Source organism: Melanaphis sacchari, unplaced genomic scaffold, assembly GCF_002803265.2.
Source record: "Melanaphis sacchari strain LSU unplaced genomic scaffold, SCAv2.0 Contig1_pilon_pilon, whole genome shotgun sequence".
NCBI classification, from domain to species: domain Eukaryota; kingdom Metazoa; phylum Arthropoda; class Insecta; order Hemiptera; family Aphididae; genus Melanaphis; species Melanaphis sacchari.
Window position 1 is genome coordinate 4470062 of NW_020270976.1, and position 17257 is coordinate 4487318.

General features: G+C 26.2%; 2 protein-coding genes across 5 annotated transcripts; both read right to left on the minus strand.

Moving 5' to 3' along the window:
* Positions 1 to 712: 712 nt before the first annotated feature.
* Positions 713 to 3950, minus strand: LOC112593264 (probable RNA-binding protein 46). The gene is made up of 5 exons (XM_025337628.1): positions 3426 to 3950; positions 1357 to 1600; positions 1182 to 1276; positions 1019 to 1106; positions 713 to 727 (listed from the first exon to the last, which is right to left on the minus strand). The coding sequence occupies exons 1-5, from the start codon at positions 3593 to 3595 to the stop codon at positions 713 to 715; spliced, it is 612 nt and encodes a 203-aa protein (XP_025193413.1). The 5' UTR covers positions 3596 to 3950.
* A 1087-nt stretch (positions 3951 to 5037) lies between these two features.
* LOC112593186 lies at positions 5038 to 16383 on the minus strand. 4 transcript variants are annotated; one of them, XR_003114587.1, is made up of 6 exons: positions 16012 to 16383; positions 11081 to 11435; positions 8450 to 8833; positions 7519 to 7646; positions 6289 to 6387; positions 5038 to 5111 (listed from the first exon to the last, which is right to left on the minus strand). XR_003114587.1 is itself a non-coding variant. In XM_025337523.1 (4 exons), exons 1-4 carry the CDS (start codon positions 16223 to 16225, stop codon positions 7628 to 7630), a joined length of 972 nt encoding a protein of 323 aa, XP_025193308.1. In that variant the 5' UTR covers positions 16226 to 16383; the 3' UTR covers positions 7224 to 7627. The 4 variants fall into 4 exon arrangements, 2 of the variants coding, with proteins under 2 accessions (XP_025193308.1, XP_025193307.1); XR_003114586.1 differs by lacking the exon at positions 7519 to 7646; XM_025337523.1 differs by lacking the exons at positions 5038 to 5111; positions 6289 to 6387 and having other exon boundaries at positions 7224 to 7646.
* Between the last annotated feature and the right edge of the window lie 874 nt (positions 16384 to 17257).

A 17257-nucleotide genomic window follows, 5' to 3' on the forward strand; every position in this document is an offset into this window, starting at 1 on the left:
GAAAATTATTAAACCTACGTATTAATTGAATATTTTCCTTCATACTTGTGCCTATACACATTTTTATGTTTTTCAAATACTTATTTATAAATTTTTTACAAACATAATTAAAAAAAAACTCTAAATTCTTAATAGAAGTGTACCTATAGATTATTTTTTTCAAATTAATTATGATAATATTTCTAACATATTAACTATTAAGCTACTAAATAATGTAAATTTGTAATATTTATTGATATCTTAGTTAAAATATTGAATTTTATTTTTTTTTAATATTTAAAAAATAATTAGAAATAATAAATTAGTAAGTAGTACCTAAATTCAATAATTAACAATAATTGCTAATAGTGTTATAAACTTTAGCTTGAAGAATTTTTAAACTACACTGAGACTTTTCAGTTGATAATTAAAAACAATTCAATGTTCCAAAAAATGTTTAGATTTTAAATTATAATTGATTTACATAAATTATTGAGCCTACAAATTATTAATTTACTGTGTACAAATATTGTTTATAATTTTTATTTAAATATAAAAGCATAAGCATTAAAATTGTTCAAATAGAAAGAAGTATAACTATTTAAAAAACAAATAAAAGTGATCTTTATTAGTAGGTAAGCTGTTATACTAAATATATTGGTGATAACAATACTAATAATATTTATTTGATACCAAAATACAAATATAAATATTAAATAATAGATATACTAAATTAAGCTTTGGCTCTCTTTTTAAAAAGATTAAATTAAATTTTTTTCTAGTTATAAAAATTTAAAAATTAATAACTTAGTAAGTATTAATTCTTAAAAGATAATTTACTAATATTTAGTTTTTTCAATTAGGTATATTTTTATAGTATTGTTATTACTTTATTTTATTTTAATCAATTTATATTAATGATGTAGTAAAATAAGTACCTATTTATTTAATCAACTTTCTACTTATGTTAATTCTAATATCTATTAAACTAAATTATAGGTGCATTTAAAATTGTATTCATTTTTAATTTATAACTTACCCAATTTTCTGTATCATTAAAATAATACATTTTAGCTCCATACATATGAAACGCATCTTTTAGTTTTTTCTTAAAAATTTGTGCTGCTCTAAATTTAATAATGATAAAAACCATGTGTTAATTACATTTTTAAACTCTCTAAAAGTATTTTTGTCTATTTTACTTTAATGATTTAAAAGATATGAATAACTTTGTATCATCTTCACATTCAAATTTCAGCAATAACGATGGATGGTTGATCACAAAATAGTTTATTTCCTAAAACAAAAGTAAGTAGGTATTTTTATAGAAATAAATAGCTGAATTAGTAAATCTAGTTAATAATAATAAACGCCTACAGTTCTGATGTAGTATTTATTGTTGTTTCTTTGTGATAGCCCATATATCATCATAATTGTATTGCGTAGGCTCTTTTGAACAATCAGTGGCTTATTAGTATCACTTTCTGTCAAGAATGTTCCATTATATGTTTCTATGGCAATGTCAACTGCAGCTAAACTTCTATACATTATATAACCAAAACCTTTATTTAAACCTCCACTGCCTTTTAGTAGTCGCACACTGTAAATTGGACCACATTTTCTGAAATATACAAAAGTTGATAAATATTTTGAAGTTTAAATATGTTTTAATTAAACATGTTGATGAAAATTGGAAATAGAACTTTCTTGTAGATTTTTACACTTATAATTAAAATTAATTTATTACTAAAACTTTCAATTAAAATTAAAATGCACCTAATAAATATAAGTTAGAATTTTCATTTAATATGATATTAATAATAGAATACCAAAGTTAGTAAATTACTAATTATTATTAGTGAAGTTAAAATTGATAAATTGATTTCAATATTTTCAGTTCAATAATTAGGTAGGAACACTAGGAACCTATACTACCATCTATCATAATCTTTTTCAAAATACAGTTTATTTTTTTGTTGATACAAATATTGAATTGCATACTTAATAAATAATGTTAACAACTTTTATTTTATAAATAAATCAAATTTATTTCATTTGATAATTATTATAAAACGATGCGTACTGTTAGTTGTACTTATACATTTGCTCTGGGTTCATTTGAAAAAAGGTCTACCAACAATAAGCAAACAAAATTATTTGTATTTGTAACTATATTTTTTATTCAGAAATTTCGAGTTTCGATGATATTGTTGAAAAATTTTTAAAACAAAAAGCGAGAAAATGTTTGTGAAAACTTTAATAAAATTAGACTTAAAAAAATTAGTAATCAAAAATATAGATTGTTTTTAAAAAAAATCGTTTTATTTTGTAAATTAACAATATAAATATTACGTTATTAAATGTAGGTGGGTACTTATGAATGTTTAAGTGTTCTTGAATATTTAATAATTATGTTTTAACCAATACAATTTAATTTAATTTAGAAGCCCAATAACTTCAATTGTACTGCGTTAATGAATGTATAAATCGAGGACTGATTATACGCAATTGTAGGCATAATATTAATAAATATGTACGATAGGTATATTTAAAATAAATTATCGCAATAATATAGGTGGTAGTAGATATATATTTATTGGATAAATAATGTATACATATATACTGTAATATTATGTTTAAAAAATTCTAAACTAATAAATTTGGATTTGTCCACAATGGCTGGTAAGTAGGTTTAAACAGTACCTAGATAACTTATTATTTTTATGGAGATCGACAGATAGTATTAATATTATAAATTATTTTGTATTCGTTTTTACATCCCGTTAAAAGATAATATTATATATTATCGTCAATACTCAATAATTAATTCGATACAAGCATCATGAATTTCGAATGAAAAAAAAAATTATCGTATTAAGTAAAAGATATTATCTAGTATATAACATAAAATAAATTTAATAATTGTCTATAAAAAGAATATCGCAGCATGATTCCGCTTCATTAAAATTTGCAAAGTGCAAAAAAACAGTAAAATTTATCGATAATTTCATTGTTCAATATGAACAAAAAACATTATTAAATGGTGCTTTATACGTAGTAGATACATCAGCTGATGTATGAGGTCACTATGCTCAACAGTCAACGGTGCTGTCTCCTTGGAATTAGATCATATAAAATAAGACAAGTGAAGGAGTATTATTATACCCGTTAACATTTAACATAATGCATTTATTTTTGCAGATTATTTTTTTCTTGTTTTTACAAGAAAATCATTACACCTTGTGAAGTACGAACAGATTGCCGTAAAATAAAATCCAAAATATGTCATTTGGCCATTTACGGGGGAGAGGAAGGTCTGTGAATCGTAACTGACAAAATTTTATCGTGTTGAACGACAATAATTTTCAAATTGTCGCCTGAGACAAAATACAGCGTCTTTGCACTATAATAGTATAATGTCCCTTCTGGGCGGTGTATATGCTTACTTAGCAAAGTTGACGAACTTCTCGATGGTGTAGTGTTGCGGCAAGTTTCCCACGTACACCTCGCGGTCGTTGTCGGGCTCCGGGTCATCGCGCTGGCTGGTCGGCTTGTACACTATCTGCGAGTTGATGGTCATTATGGCGTAGTCCATGTCCACCAGTAAGTCAGCCATTATAGTTGTACGATTTTTATTGAAATTTATAGTCAGACGGGGTGGTGGCAAGGGACAGTGTCTAAAGTAAAAGTCGTGTGTCGGGCTGTGTTCGATCGGAAACCTTGCGACCAAATGAACAGTGAAGACGACGTGTCGACGTCGGCGAATACGAATCCCTTGGACAGCAGCGACTGACCATCGTTCGAGCGCAGACACGAGAAGGGGTTGACCTTGGCAGACGCGGTCGTCGCCGCTATGTCTGCCACGTCTGTCTGCAATCTGCAATCGTTGTTCGGGGCGGTGCGGGGGACATCAGACGTTTTTATTTATACTTAGTATTTATTTTTTTTTCACATTATAGTAATAATGTTATCATGACGGAATCGGTTGTCGATATTATATTGTATACTATTTACTATTATAGTTATAATATAGTATTAATAATACTACGTGATCGACAATATCGTACTATTATAATATTATGTGTAAAATGTATAAATATACCAAATATTATATTATCATTATTATTGTTTTTGTTTGGATTTTACGGTTTAGGCATCTCCTATATATAAAATGATAGACTAATGAGTAATGAGTAATGACTAATCGTTTTGCGATACAATTTTAAATCACTTCATTACACGAAAGACGGATTGATGAGGTCACTTATCCGGTTTTTACAGATTTTTTTTTGTAAAGGGGTAGTCGAAAGTTGAAAATTTAAAGTTACTTTACAATACTAAACTAAAATATCAACAATATACCTATATAGTTTAAAATTAGATATTTCTGAAGAACGAATCGCTAAATTGTTACCATACTGTTTTATTTTGATATATAAGCTGTATTCGTTGTTTAGATTATACAAATCTAAAGAGCAGATATAATAGTAATATGTTGACGACCATCCTGTTAATTTTTAGTAAATTAAAAACTACACATTAATATATATATAAAAGCATATTATTTTATTTATTAATTTTTATAAACATTTAATATACAATAATTGTTTTGATATCTATAATAATTGATAAAATCAATCGTGCATATTATGGTATACATTCTTATTTTTAGTTTATAATTTTAAAGTTTAATTTAAGTAAGTATATGTTATTATTATACATATAAATATATTTTAATTAATAGGTATAGGTGTTAAATAATTTTGTAACTTATGTATTTTTGAACTATTTTTAATATATAACAATAGTCAATAGTAAATATAATAAATAGTTTAAAATAATTATATGGACATCTTAAATTACACAAGCATAATGTTTAGAAACTTAATAAAATAATAAAAATTTATAAATAATTTTGAATTAAATTAATTTGATTATTTCTTATAGTAATAAAATAATAATTTACCCTTTAAATTTAAAAATACATTTTTTGTACAATAAGTGCACTCTATATTTTCATTAAATTATTATGACTACTTAAAAATATTAATTGATTGTATTTGTTAAATTTATTAATTACCAATAATTGATTTATCATTCAATTTACCATAATGTATTTCTGTATACTGCACCTACAGGTATATAAGTATATTAATTAAGTAGTTAATTAAACTATAAAATAATTTTATTAAACATTTACTTTTTAATTTGATAATATGTAAGGTACATATTGTGTATATAATAAAATTGTTGATGTATGGTTTATTGGCATGATTTATAGAAGTTATATAAAATTTATCTCAAATCCCCTGAACTATTTAATATAATAAAGACGACTAGTCTCTAAAATACATCGTCGCTTTAATGTAGAGAGAATGGAAGAGTTTTGGCGAAAGGTCAAACAATTTTGTCTGTATAGAATCAATATTAAATTCTATAATAAACTGGACTGTAGGAAATGGTTTGGGTTTTTTGCTATTATTTTTTTTTTATTTAATTTGATTTCTAGAAAGTAGATAACTAACAAAATATTGAAGAAAAGTATATTTATAAATTATGACTGTGTAGTTTTTATGATAAAACAATAAAAATCGATTGAATTAATGTCAAAGTAGGTAGTTTAAATAATTTATCAAAAGTGTAATAAATTAATTTTAAAGCCATATGTTTTAAATAATTTAAATATATATTTAATGCTAACTATATTTAGCAATATAGCATGCATAGGTTAAGGATAACAAATGACACGAGAAAAAAACTAAAGGTAAATCCACTGATTAAAACAGGTAATACATTTAAAGTCATTAATCAAATTTAAATTTACCGAATATTTAAAAGATAAAGGTAGCCAGAGAGCTTAATTAAAACAAGCTATGGTACACTTTGATTGACTCTAAAAAACATATGTATGGAGTAGGTAGTGGATGTTTGTAAATTTTTAATTTTATTAACCATAGCCTATGGCATGATGTGTGACATAGAACTGGACTAACCCGGTTTCGCGTTGTACAGGTTGAAACCTTAAATTCGGATACGAGAAAGTGACTCCAGAGCTTCTAAAGTACTTTAAGAAGAAAAATTAAAATATAACTGTCTGTTGCTATAGGTACGATGTGAAGAATGAGAAAGAATATTAAACATTAAACGCAATAGAGCATAATCGTGATAAGACACATCATTATTTTAAATTGATTTAGGCTTTGAAATAATTTCATACACTTTTAATTAATTCAAACATAATTTCTTTAATCTAACACATTCCTTAAAATTAAAAGTAATAAAACGTTAAATTACACAAATTTTACTTACCTTATAAAGATTGCTTATTTATTATTATATTTCATAAGTATTGCAACAGTGTCAACGAAAACAACAATGACATTTTATTATTAATTGAATTGATAATTTCTGTAAAATAGTTAAACATAGTTATGCATTTTCATACAAGCATTGACGTTAAAATGTGTTGTGGGCTAAATACCATACATTCATGAAAAAAAATATAGTTAATAAATTGTCAAAAAAGAGATGAATATAGTTATTATTTTACGGATTGTACGAAAAAATATAACATGTGATGATATTATCTGTTGATAAAAAAATGCCAATTATTTTTAATTTTTATTTGTATGAATACCTACTATGTCATATATGACGTATCACGTACTATATTATACGTGTGAGTGTGTGACACGTCATCATGACTCATGTTATTAATTCTATAAGCTTGTAAGCTTGTAATAATAACAAAATACCGCTCAGTTTGATTAATTTAATGTACACGAATATTTTATATGAGAAATAACCGAAAATATTTGTTTACTTTTATTATAATGTAATGTATAATATATGTATACATTTTCAACATTTGTAAATTCTAATATTTAATATTGCATACGGAAGATTATTTTAATTTTAAACCGAAAAAGTACGAGTTGAACACTTACATTTTAACGAGTGGAAAAATTACTGTTTATAATAATATACGTTAATATTAGTTATTTTGAATCGGTTTATTTTTTAAACTAAGTAGAGATTAGAGAACGGAATATTTGTGGAATATTTATATATTTTTTATACTCATAGAAACTAATAATAGCCAAAGCCATATAAAAATTATTAAAATCATTAAGAATTTAATAAAATATATTAATTATTATAAGTACTAAATAGTAAATGTGTTTAAATGTTTAAGAAAAGAAAAAATATCGTATTTACCTAAATTTTTTAATATATAGCCTCGATATTCACCTAAATAAAATCACACTGTATTATTTTGTATTTTGGCTAAAAAATTAACCAAATATATATGTGGTGGAAGTACAGTAGTAAAATAAGTCGTCTGTAATGTGTAAAATGTTGTTATAATTTTACGGTCGATAATATTCTGTGATAGGATGACGACGACTTATTCTACAAAGGCTTGTTAAAATAATTATAGAAAGCGCACAATCATAAATTCATGAGGTGTTTACGTGGTATCGCGTTTGATGTAATAACTAGTAGTTATAACTTAAAGTCTATAATCTATATGTATACCTATTATTAATTAAAGATATTGAGCTAAAACAAAACATTGATCGGCCTGATTATTGAGGTTATCGTGGTGAAGAAAAAGGTGGGACATGCAATATTATAAATCAAAACATTAGCGACAAAAGTCGGATCTGAAATCATAAAACCAAAAAATATTATTGTAAATTATATTTATTTTTAGAGGTGCGTTATAAATATTATAATATTTCTCGGTACTTCCGAGTTTCGATCGTTTGCAGTAAACAGCAAGCGACGTTACATACCACCGCGGTCGTTGATATGGGCACTTATAGGGCGTAGGCGGGACTAAAATAATTTATATATTAAGTTCAATAATAGAGTAAGACTACGTGTGTAGAATACCGGCACACTCGACACTCGTGCGGTTTTATTTTTATCGAGAGGGGCTTGGAATGGCATATCGTCGTATTATTATAATACCGTGTTGTTTACGAATAGAAGACTACGCGGAGTTGATTTTGTAAATATTTTACCGCGTTCCGTATTGAAAAGCGTGGGCGAAATAATAATGTAATAAATTTATTAATTATTAACAGTGTACGTGCGTAAATCAATCGAGTTAAAAAATTAAAAATTAAATTCGTTTTCGTTGTAGAATATAATAATAATAATAATAATAATAATAATAACAATAATAATAATGTAGTCTGTGGTGGGAAATCGTTTTTTTTTTTTTTTTACCTATCCAACGACCCATCGTATAACGCTCGACTTCCGATATCCTCTCTCCCCTTCCACTTTCGGACAATATCTTAAACCCGCCGCCCGCTTGGTTGTGGGGGGGGGTCACGCGGTTTGCGGGGCAGGGATAACGCCTGTGCGCGCCGACGGCTATAGCACCGCGACCTACAGACGACGGGGACGGGGAACCGCGGGCGGGTTTGCTCGCGCCATTTGCGTCTTTTGACTGTACCTATTGGCGCTCTGGAGCAACGCGTCTCTCAGCTCGTCCGACGACGTCCACACTTCTACCCCTTCCACGCAATCTCCCCAGTGGTCGGTCTCGCATCCGTCCGTGGTCTCGGGCAGTACCGTCAGCTCGACAGACAGCCTGGCGCAACCCGGCCGCGCCGTGGCCCGGAGCACTGCGAACTGTTCGCGGCCGGTGCACGGGCCGCGCGTGCCCAGCTCGTAGCACTGTCCGTCGGTCCAGCGGGCGAGCGAGTAGGTCGGCTGCGGGCGCTGTTCCTGTGCACCGGACCGCCGCGACATCGGCGACGACGACGACGGCGAATCGCGGGCCAGGCGGCGTTCCTCGGCGCAATCGTCCTCCGCGCAGACGCCGTATCTAAACATTCTAAACGCATTAATTAATTAATATAAAATAGACGTGAAAAGGATTTTTTTATATTTATATATATGTATATACGTAAATTTTTTTTTTAAAAAAAAACGACATTATAGACTATAGTGTTGTTGTATAAATGGTGTTTATTGAAATATTATCAAATTCACTGTAAATGGGTTTATTGTATGTAGTTGGTAATTCCCGGATAGGTGATCACCCGCGGAACGTGGCAACACACACGCCTAACCTCCAACCCCATAACCGTCGAGATAAAAAATAATATCTAGCCAAAATCTCTCGAGCATAGAAAAAAAATGGGCTTGTTATTATTTGTTTTTTAAATGATTTTATTGATCCCAACGAAGCAACCAGGAATTCCTTTGCCGATACTGCAGATTTGTATTGCATAGCTGTGTAATTGTTTTTTTTTATATTATTATTATTAGTCGTACCAGGAAAAGTTCTTATATGGTATAAATAAAGTACATTTTTTATTTTAAAACAAAAAAACCGTGTGGACAAAGAACGTAGAGTGGCCTTGACTGAAAATAAGTGAATTTAGAATTATCGAAATTAATTTTTTTGATAACCGGTTCCTTCAAAATAACAATAAAAATATTTTTAGCTACAATAAATACTAACTCTGGATATATATATATATATTAATAATTATTCGTATGTATAAATTCGACTATTAGTATAGCTATCAAGTATCGATTTATTTTTTAATAGTGTACGTTTTGTACAATATTATCATGTAGGTACGTTACAAAGTAGGCGACATTACGAACATATTCGCGGAGTTTACCATGACTGATGTTTGAAACACAAATATTTTAAGAGCGTATTGATAAATGTACAGAAAATATTCAACAAGAAATTAAAGTGTATTAGCGTATAAAAGTGTTGAAAATTAATACCAACAAATATGTAGACATGTAGTTATATTTTAAAATTAATTAAAAATTTAGCTCGATGGTTATATGAAATGTGTATTTTCTTCACTTCGGAAATAATAGTACAGTTTATGGTAAAACAATTTGCATATAGACATGTAGGTAGTTAAAATTGGAATATAATAAACCAAGCGTATATAATAATTGTTTTTGAAATAAATGGTTTATATATTTTATAAATCATGTGTTGGATTTAAAGAAGGCAGAGTATTAATATATATTATGGCATTATGTTACACGGTATAGTATTATAATTTATAATATACATATAAGACAAATTAAGCTTAGGAGTGTATCGTTTGTGTATTTCCCAAAGGTCATTAATCTAACACATTGTTGTACCAATCAATTTGAGGACATTCACCATGCGAATATACTATGTATACTGTATAGGTACTATAGATCAATTATAATAATATATTATAAGTTCTATTGATTTAGCCAAAATTAACACTTATCCACGTTAATATTTTTTATTTATAACCGATGAAGTTAATTTAGCTCAGCAAATGTTTGGTTACTGTTAAGACTTGATTGATTTGATCTGACCTATTAACTTAATTATGTTTTAGATATCAAACTTCACTTTTTTAAAGTTTTAACTCCTTAATATGGCATTTATAACAATAGTTAATTACTCATAAAATGTGCAAATTATACAAATAATTCTTGCAAACGATTTCATATACGTATAATAACATTAATAACAAGATATTATTTATTCGAGTAAAATTATTATTTATACAGCTGATCTCGAAATAAGAATTTTTTTTGTTGAGATTTATTGAGTTTGGCTAATGTAAAATAATATTTTTTTATACAATTGGATTGCTTATATTTGCTCAACTAAAAGTACATATTATACCACTTATTATTTATATTAATATCAAAGCTGGGAAAGTTAGTCATTTTTTCGACAATAGTTTTTAGTTAAAATTAAATTGCTTAAATATTAAAATTAATTAAATTAGAGTGTATGTTGGTTTTTTAAAGTTTCCAGATTTTTAATTTAGTTTGTTAAAAATTAGTTTGCGAAAATAATAATTTAATATAGAAATTAGTCTTTTTATAGTAAGAAATATAAATTTTAAAACTCGTTCGTTCAAATTTTTAACTACAGATAATTTCTAAAAATATTCATTTTTTTTTTTATCACTGTTTATCATCCCTGATAATATATTACTTTTCAAAGTCAGACAATCTAGTAGGTAGGTATACCTGAGAGCAGGAAATAAAATAAAAGACTCAAATTGACCGTTAATACTTATACTGTACGTATTTTAATAGTCATTGTACTTGCCTAGCTCCATAGGGCGTTAGCACATGATTTCTGGGACACGGACCCTTTGAGTACACTGGATAGCACGGCTGCGAGTCGTAGTCATCATTGGTGGAACTGAAGACGCGTACGTAAGGGACTTTGTCACCATCGCGACATTTGCAAAACCCGTTGCCGTACTCGTCGATAGTCAACACGGTGTTAGCGCTGGCGCACAGCCGATCACGATGAGCCATTTGTTTGTTGTGGCAAAATCCGTCACGTGGCCAGTACACGTCTGATTCACTGCACCGACGTTTCTTGCATTTGGCCCTCAACGGACGCGGCTCCTGCAATTGCATTTCGTCTGACACTTTGTCCAATACCAACCACTGTCCTATACATACACTATTTTATAATAACGCATTATGAATAATATATCGATATAGTGTTATTAAAATTTGATAATAATATATATTGTGTTATTTGTTAATAATTTTTAAAAGTAAATCGGTTTAACAAATTTTGCTAAAAATCACTCTTCTGCAATTACGGTGGCTGAATTATACCTATAGATCAACGGGTAGGCAAATGGTTAGGTTGGGTAATTTTTTGACGTGGGCCTCATTTATTTATTATTTTAATCTTTCGGAATTCAATAAAAATTACTTACCTAACCTAAATATTAAATAGTTTATAATAACAAGCAATATTACTTGACTTTGTTCGGCTTAAAATTAATTGATTTTTCAATTGTTTTCTGTTTTACTTTAGTTAAAATATCCGCGTATAAGGTATAATATAAATCACAATGATTAGTTTAATGATTTCCACTTTTGAAATTTTGGACATTTTGATGTAAACAAAAATGACTAACAAATCTAACTTACTTACCTATTGGTTTAATTGGCTTAAAGAATTCTTAAAAGTTATTATAAAACCAATTATAATAATCCAAGATCACTTGAAGAAGCCCTCAGTCAGCAAAACTCCGGCAATATTTTTAAATTTTTCAAAAAAATAGATTTAGATAAAAAACTGTAAATATTATATATTTTAATTTTTTAATTTTTCCTTCTATACATTTTTCGCCTAAAATAATTAAATAATGTTTCCTTTTATATTGTAAAACTACAACATTTTGTAATCATAGGCTAATAATCATTGTTATTGAAGCCTTTATGTAAATAAAAAAAAAAAAAAATAAAACCAATTATTATTGGTATTTGTTTTAATTTGTTCACATCAAAATATGTTTAGGATTATGAGAGCAAATCATAAAAGTAATCCTAGTAATTGTATTTATAATTATTTGGTTTTTTCAACCATTTTTTTTTTTTTTTAAGTTTGTTTAAATTGTTCAAAATCACATTTCTATTTATTATTATAGTAATATACTACATAATCAATGTCAACCATTTAAATAAATAATAAGATTTTTGATTATCACGAGCCATTATCAAATTCATGCATGGGCTATCAAATAGAAGCACAAAGTTAAAATATTAGCTATATAAACACCCTTTGACTCTTAAAGAATCTATATTGATATAACTTTAGTTAAAAATGGTTATGCTTCGAACAGATTTTTAATTTATACTGTGCCTTTATTACAATTTATATTGCGTGTATTTAATTAAAGTCATAATATTATTTAATTATTTTTATTCAGTGCGATGTATAGTTTTACTCAATGTGAATCTATGGTTAATTAGAAATGTATATTAGATAATAATCGTCGAACATAGTTTAAATTAAACTGTGGTTCTAAGATTAAATTATAGTAAGTAATCTTAAATCATACAGTTATGAAAGATAATAAAATAATAATATAAATAAAGTTTTGGGTTAACGAGTGTATAGCGATTAAACAAAATAGTTCATGTAAAAAATATAACATACAAAAGTATCGTTTCTTTGATCTACATTTTATAATCATATTGACATAATATATAACAAACGTTTATTAATATTTCATCTACATGTATTAAAGATATAAATGTGTAAACAAATCAAACAAATATTTGATAAAGATTTAACTGTATCTTTATTATATATAATTTATGACTAGGTAGAACAATTAAAAATAAATACTTTAATGTTTTTTAAGATACCAAGAAAAAAATTTGTTTTTGAAATGTGTGTGTATTATTTAGATCTATTGAAACGCACTGAGTTATTTAATTATAAATACTTCAAATATAATTTTAAATAAAAAAGAACACTTCTTAGAATAAAAATAACTTTATGAGAATAATTAAATAAAAACAATTTCTAAACTTCAAGTTATTATTATTTATTAAGTATTAAATTTAAATTTTAAAACAATCAAAATATTTTAGCTAAAAAATATCGTTGTAATAAAGTTAACTTACTTTGTAATAACCATAAAATAACGAGTTTTATTTTTCGTAAATAACATTCTTCAAGAAGAAATTTGAAATATTTTTTTATTATTCAACATAAATATCTACGCATAAATAATAAAATGAATAATAGTATAATAGTAATAACAGTTATTTTGTACAATTTTTAAACATGGTTCTTAAAAATAATAGTTTTACAATTTAAATAATTATAAAAAATTGATTTGATCGATATTAAATCCTTGTAGATTTTAATATTTAAGCATATTTAATAGCGTTTAAAAGTTTTATTTCGCAAAGCTTTAATTAATATGATTTATAACAATACAAGAATTTGATACAAGTACGTATGTTCATAAATTACAGTTCTGTCACCCTTTAAGTATACACAGGTATATTAAATAGACTTGGGAGTTTGAGTATGTTCAAAATATTAAAACTTTATACATTTATTGAATTTAATTACCTATCAACCATTTGATCATATTTTTTAAAAAGTGAACATTGTATTTTGTTGAATTAAAAACAACAAAAACGTAATGTTATTTAATATTTTCTGACTATACACTACAAACCGCGGCTTACATAATTAATTATCCGGTAGTTTTAATAACATGAGTTATAAATTAGAATTAAAAAATAAGAGTAAATAATAGGCGCATTCTCTTTGGATTCTCTTGTAGTAGGTAGTATAATATTGTATACCTAATTATTTATTGGCGGAAATTGTTCAAGAACCAAGGTACAATTATAAATTACTTATTGATGCGTAAGCTCTTAAGTTCTTGATTATTTATTTTCACGTATCCTTACGTTACATGGAATTCGCTTTATACTTTATAGTTTTGTATCGGCAAAAACAATATCCTTGAACTATGTTAAAATTAGGATTACGACGAATACGCATTTACAGTTACGGGCATGCACGTGCAATTTTAAAGTTTTTACTGTACTGTAAATTGAATGGTTAATGTACATGGATTACCTTTAATATTACAGTAGTTATGTAATTTTCGTATAATGAGTAATGATTAAGTATGTACACTAGTTGTTTTTAGACTTTGTATCACAATACATTATTCTGGACAGATAATTATAACTTTAAATGTTAAGATAAATTTTATCATTTTAAGATAAATACAAAATTTATTTTAAATAGTTTAATGAATCATTTCTAACGAATTTTCAATTTATATTATCAAACTTTGTATGTTTATTATTAAAATGACTAAAATAATAAAATTTATTATCTAAATTTAATAAATACGTATGTAGGTAGTATAATTATTTAATTTATTCTTATTGTTCTTAGTAAAATGTATCATGACTGTGTATTAATGTATTATGTACCTACTTATAAAATTTAATTTAATGCAATTTAACATTTTAATAGATGATAAATATATTTTATTTAGTTTTAGGAAATAATTATTAAATATTTTACACATTTAATTTAACGTTTTTAAACTATTTTAATGGCTGTGGTAATAACAATTATCTAAGATTTATATTTTTAGGTTCCATATTCTTATGTTTTTAAGTGTTTTAATTGTCTGGAACTCAGGAAATATTCAAGGTCTCAGCTATTTTAATTGCATAATTGTTAAATCATGTGCTTATCTTTTTCACAAAACATAATCTATGTATTTTACGTGGGTAAATTTAAATTAATCACAAGTCACAACTATATCAAATAGAAATTAATTAATTCATTTAACTATAAATTTTAATACGTTAAATAGGTTAGATTTTAGCTAAAGACTGTGTTTATAACAAGTCAAATTTCAGTGGTGAATATTTTTGTTAATTAGTTATCAATTTTAAAAACAAACAAATTATTCTAATAAAATTTTTCGTACAATTTATTTGTTTATTTTATGCATTATAAAATAATATTGTATAAATTAAATAATTATGCAGTATATAGGTATTAATAAGTTAAAATATAAATATTAAATATTGTGTATTCTTATCATACCTATTTTTTAGTATCAACTAATAAATAATTTAATTGTAATAGCCATGTATTATATTTAAGTTATAACCATTGATTATAGAATCAATGTTATAACTAATACAATTTTATAGACTATATATTATTATCATTAATATATCTATGTTGTTTATATTATTTTTAATCTTAGTATGATTAAATAAAGTAAATACTAATTTGTTTACAATGTGTCAATATTTTGATAGGAAGTGATAAGAAGAAGGTAAATAACTAATGGTATTAATCGATCTTATTTTTATAGTAAATACATATATTTTTTTATTTAAACAAAATATATATTTTTTTAATTGAAAATTTTCAAGATTTTTTAAACAAATTAAAAATGTTAGTTATTTTATGTTATTTTTCATATAGAAATTTCATCAAATAATATCTATTGTTTATTTTTTAAAATTTAAATAACATATGAAAAAAATTTACGGAAATATATTATCTACATGTTACTCCATATTGTAACTCGTTTAATTTTTTTATTAAGGTAACCAATTTTTTTATTTTATACTTTTTTTAATTAGTATTATTTATTATAAATTTAAGAAACAAGTATAGTTAAGCGTGTTATAAAGAGAAAAAAAACGTGTTTTGTCACTAACCCTCATCGCACGGTCCTTTAGTCAACAAGTCCCAACAACGATCTTCGTAGACAACTTTGTTCATCGACAAACACTTTTTGTAAATATATTCTGGTTGTTCGAGCGGGTTTGATATGGTCAAATCAGCTAAATAATAACCGAAAACATCCGTCAATGACACGAATATAAGTAAAGAAATAAACATGGTGTTAGGTATATTTATAATATTTTTCATTATTAACTACGTTGATCACTTGTTCTACTCTGAACTATCACAGAGCTACTAGTAAAGTATAGAACAAGATTATTAAAATAAAGTTCTTATCGTAAATATTATGAAGAAAACTGTATAAATCGCACCAACAGCTTGCTGATTCGAAATAATTGAATTTAACGACGAGCCGCGATTTATGTTTTACGTAAATATCACACTATTGTATATACGTGCATTATATTAAACTTTATAAATCTCCCTTCCACAATCCGAATATTAGTTGGATAGGTTATATGCAGTGTAGACTGTACAGCATGGGAGCCTTGACGCTTCCCTGGGTTTTCGAGACAATTACTCACCATCGTGTACAGAATTAGCCAACCGTACTCTCATAATATTATATTTTGTTCTACCGGGATAACATAATACCTCAATCTACGAGTCCCACGCAATATTTTCTGAAGTTTATATTAGTAATACACACGTCATATCAAATCCCAATGTGACACTATTATCGTTTTCATACAATATGATTTTCTTCATATGTACCTACTATGTTTTAAAATAATATTTATGTCTCGTACCTATCTGTAAATGTGTAATCTGTATAGGTACATCGCATAATAGCCTCAAGAGTCAGTCACGGCTACAGCGATGGTATGTTATTTTAAGTTCTATCGAAATTGTTGAAAACACGTCTGCAATAGAAAATTAAATTACTATAATATTATATTTAGTAGGTGTTTTTATGATAATGTACTAGTACAGTTAGTAATAAGTAAACAAAATACTAATATAGTGCAAGGGCGTCATTTCAGATTTTTTTTTTTTTGGTGTACGAGGTTTCAAGCAGGTCATTTTTAAATTTTATCAGGTCAAATAAAAATATTATTCTGCTTTCAATTATTTTAATACACCGCATGGATCGAATCATTGCATCTATATAAATAGTAAAAATCAATTTAAAAACTAAAATATAATAAATAATTAACAATTATAATAATTGACTGTATAACAATATTGATTAATGTCATTATAAACATTAAAATACAA

Coding starts and splice junctions, on each gene's coding strand:
- LOC112593264 (XM_025337628.1), bottom strand. CDS start 3,595: ATGGCTGACTTACTGGTGGACATGGACTACGCCATAATGACCATCAAC. Junction 1,277..1,356: donor ATAAATACTACATCAGAACT/GTAGGCGTTTAT, acceptor CTTTTGTTTTAG/GAAATAAACTATTTTGTGAT. Junction 1,107..1,181: donor ATATCTTTTAAATCATTAAA/GTAAAATAGACA, acceptor TATTAAATTTAG/AGCAGCACAAATTTTTAAGA.
- LOC112593186 (XM_025337522.1), bottom strand. CDS start 16,225: ATGAAAAATATTATAAATATACCTAACACCATGTTTATTTCTTTACTT. Junction 11,436..16,011: donor TAAAGGACCGTGCGATGAGG/GTTAGTGACAAA, acceptor GTGTATGTATAG/GACAGTGGTTGGTATTGGAC. Junction 8,834..11,080: donor CTAACGCCCTATGGAGCTAG/GCAAGTACAATG, acceptor TAATGCGTTTAG/AATGTTTAGATACGGCGTCT.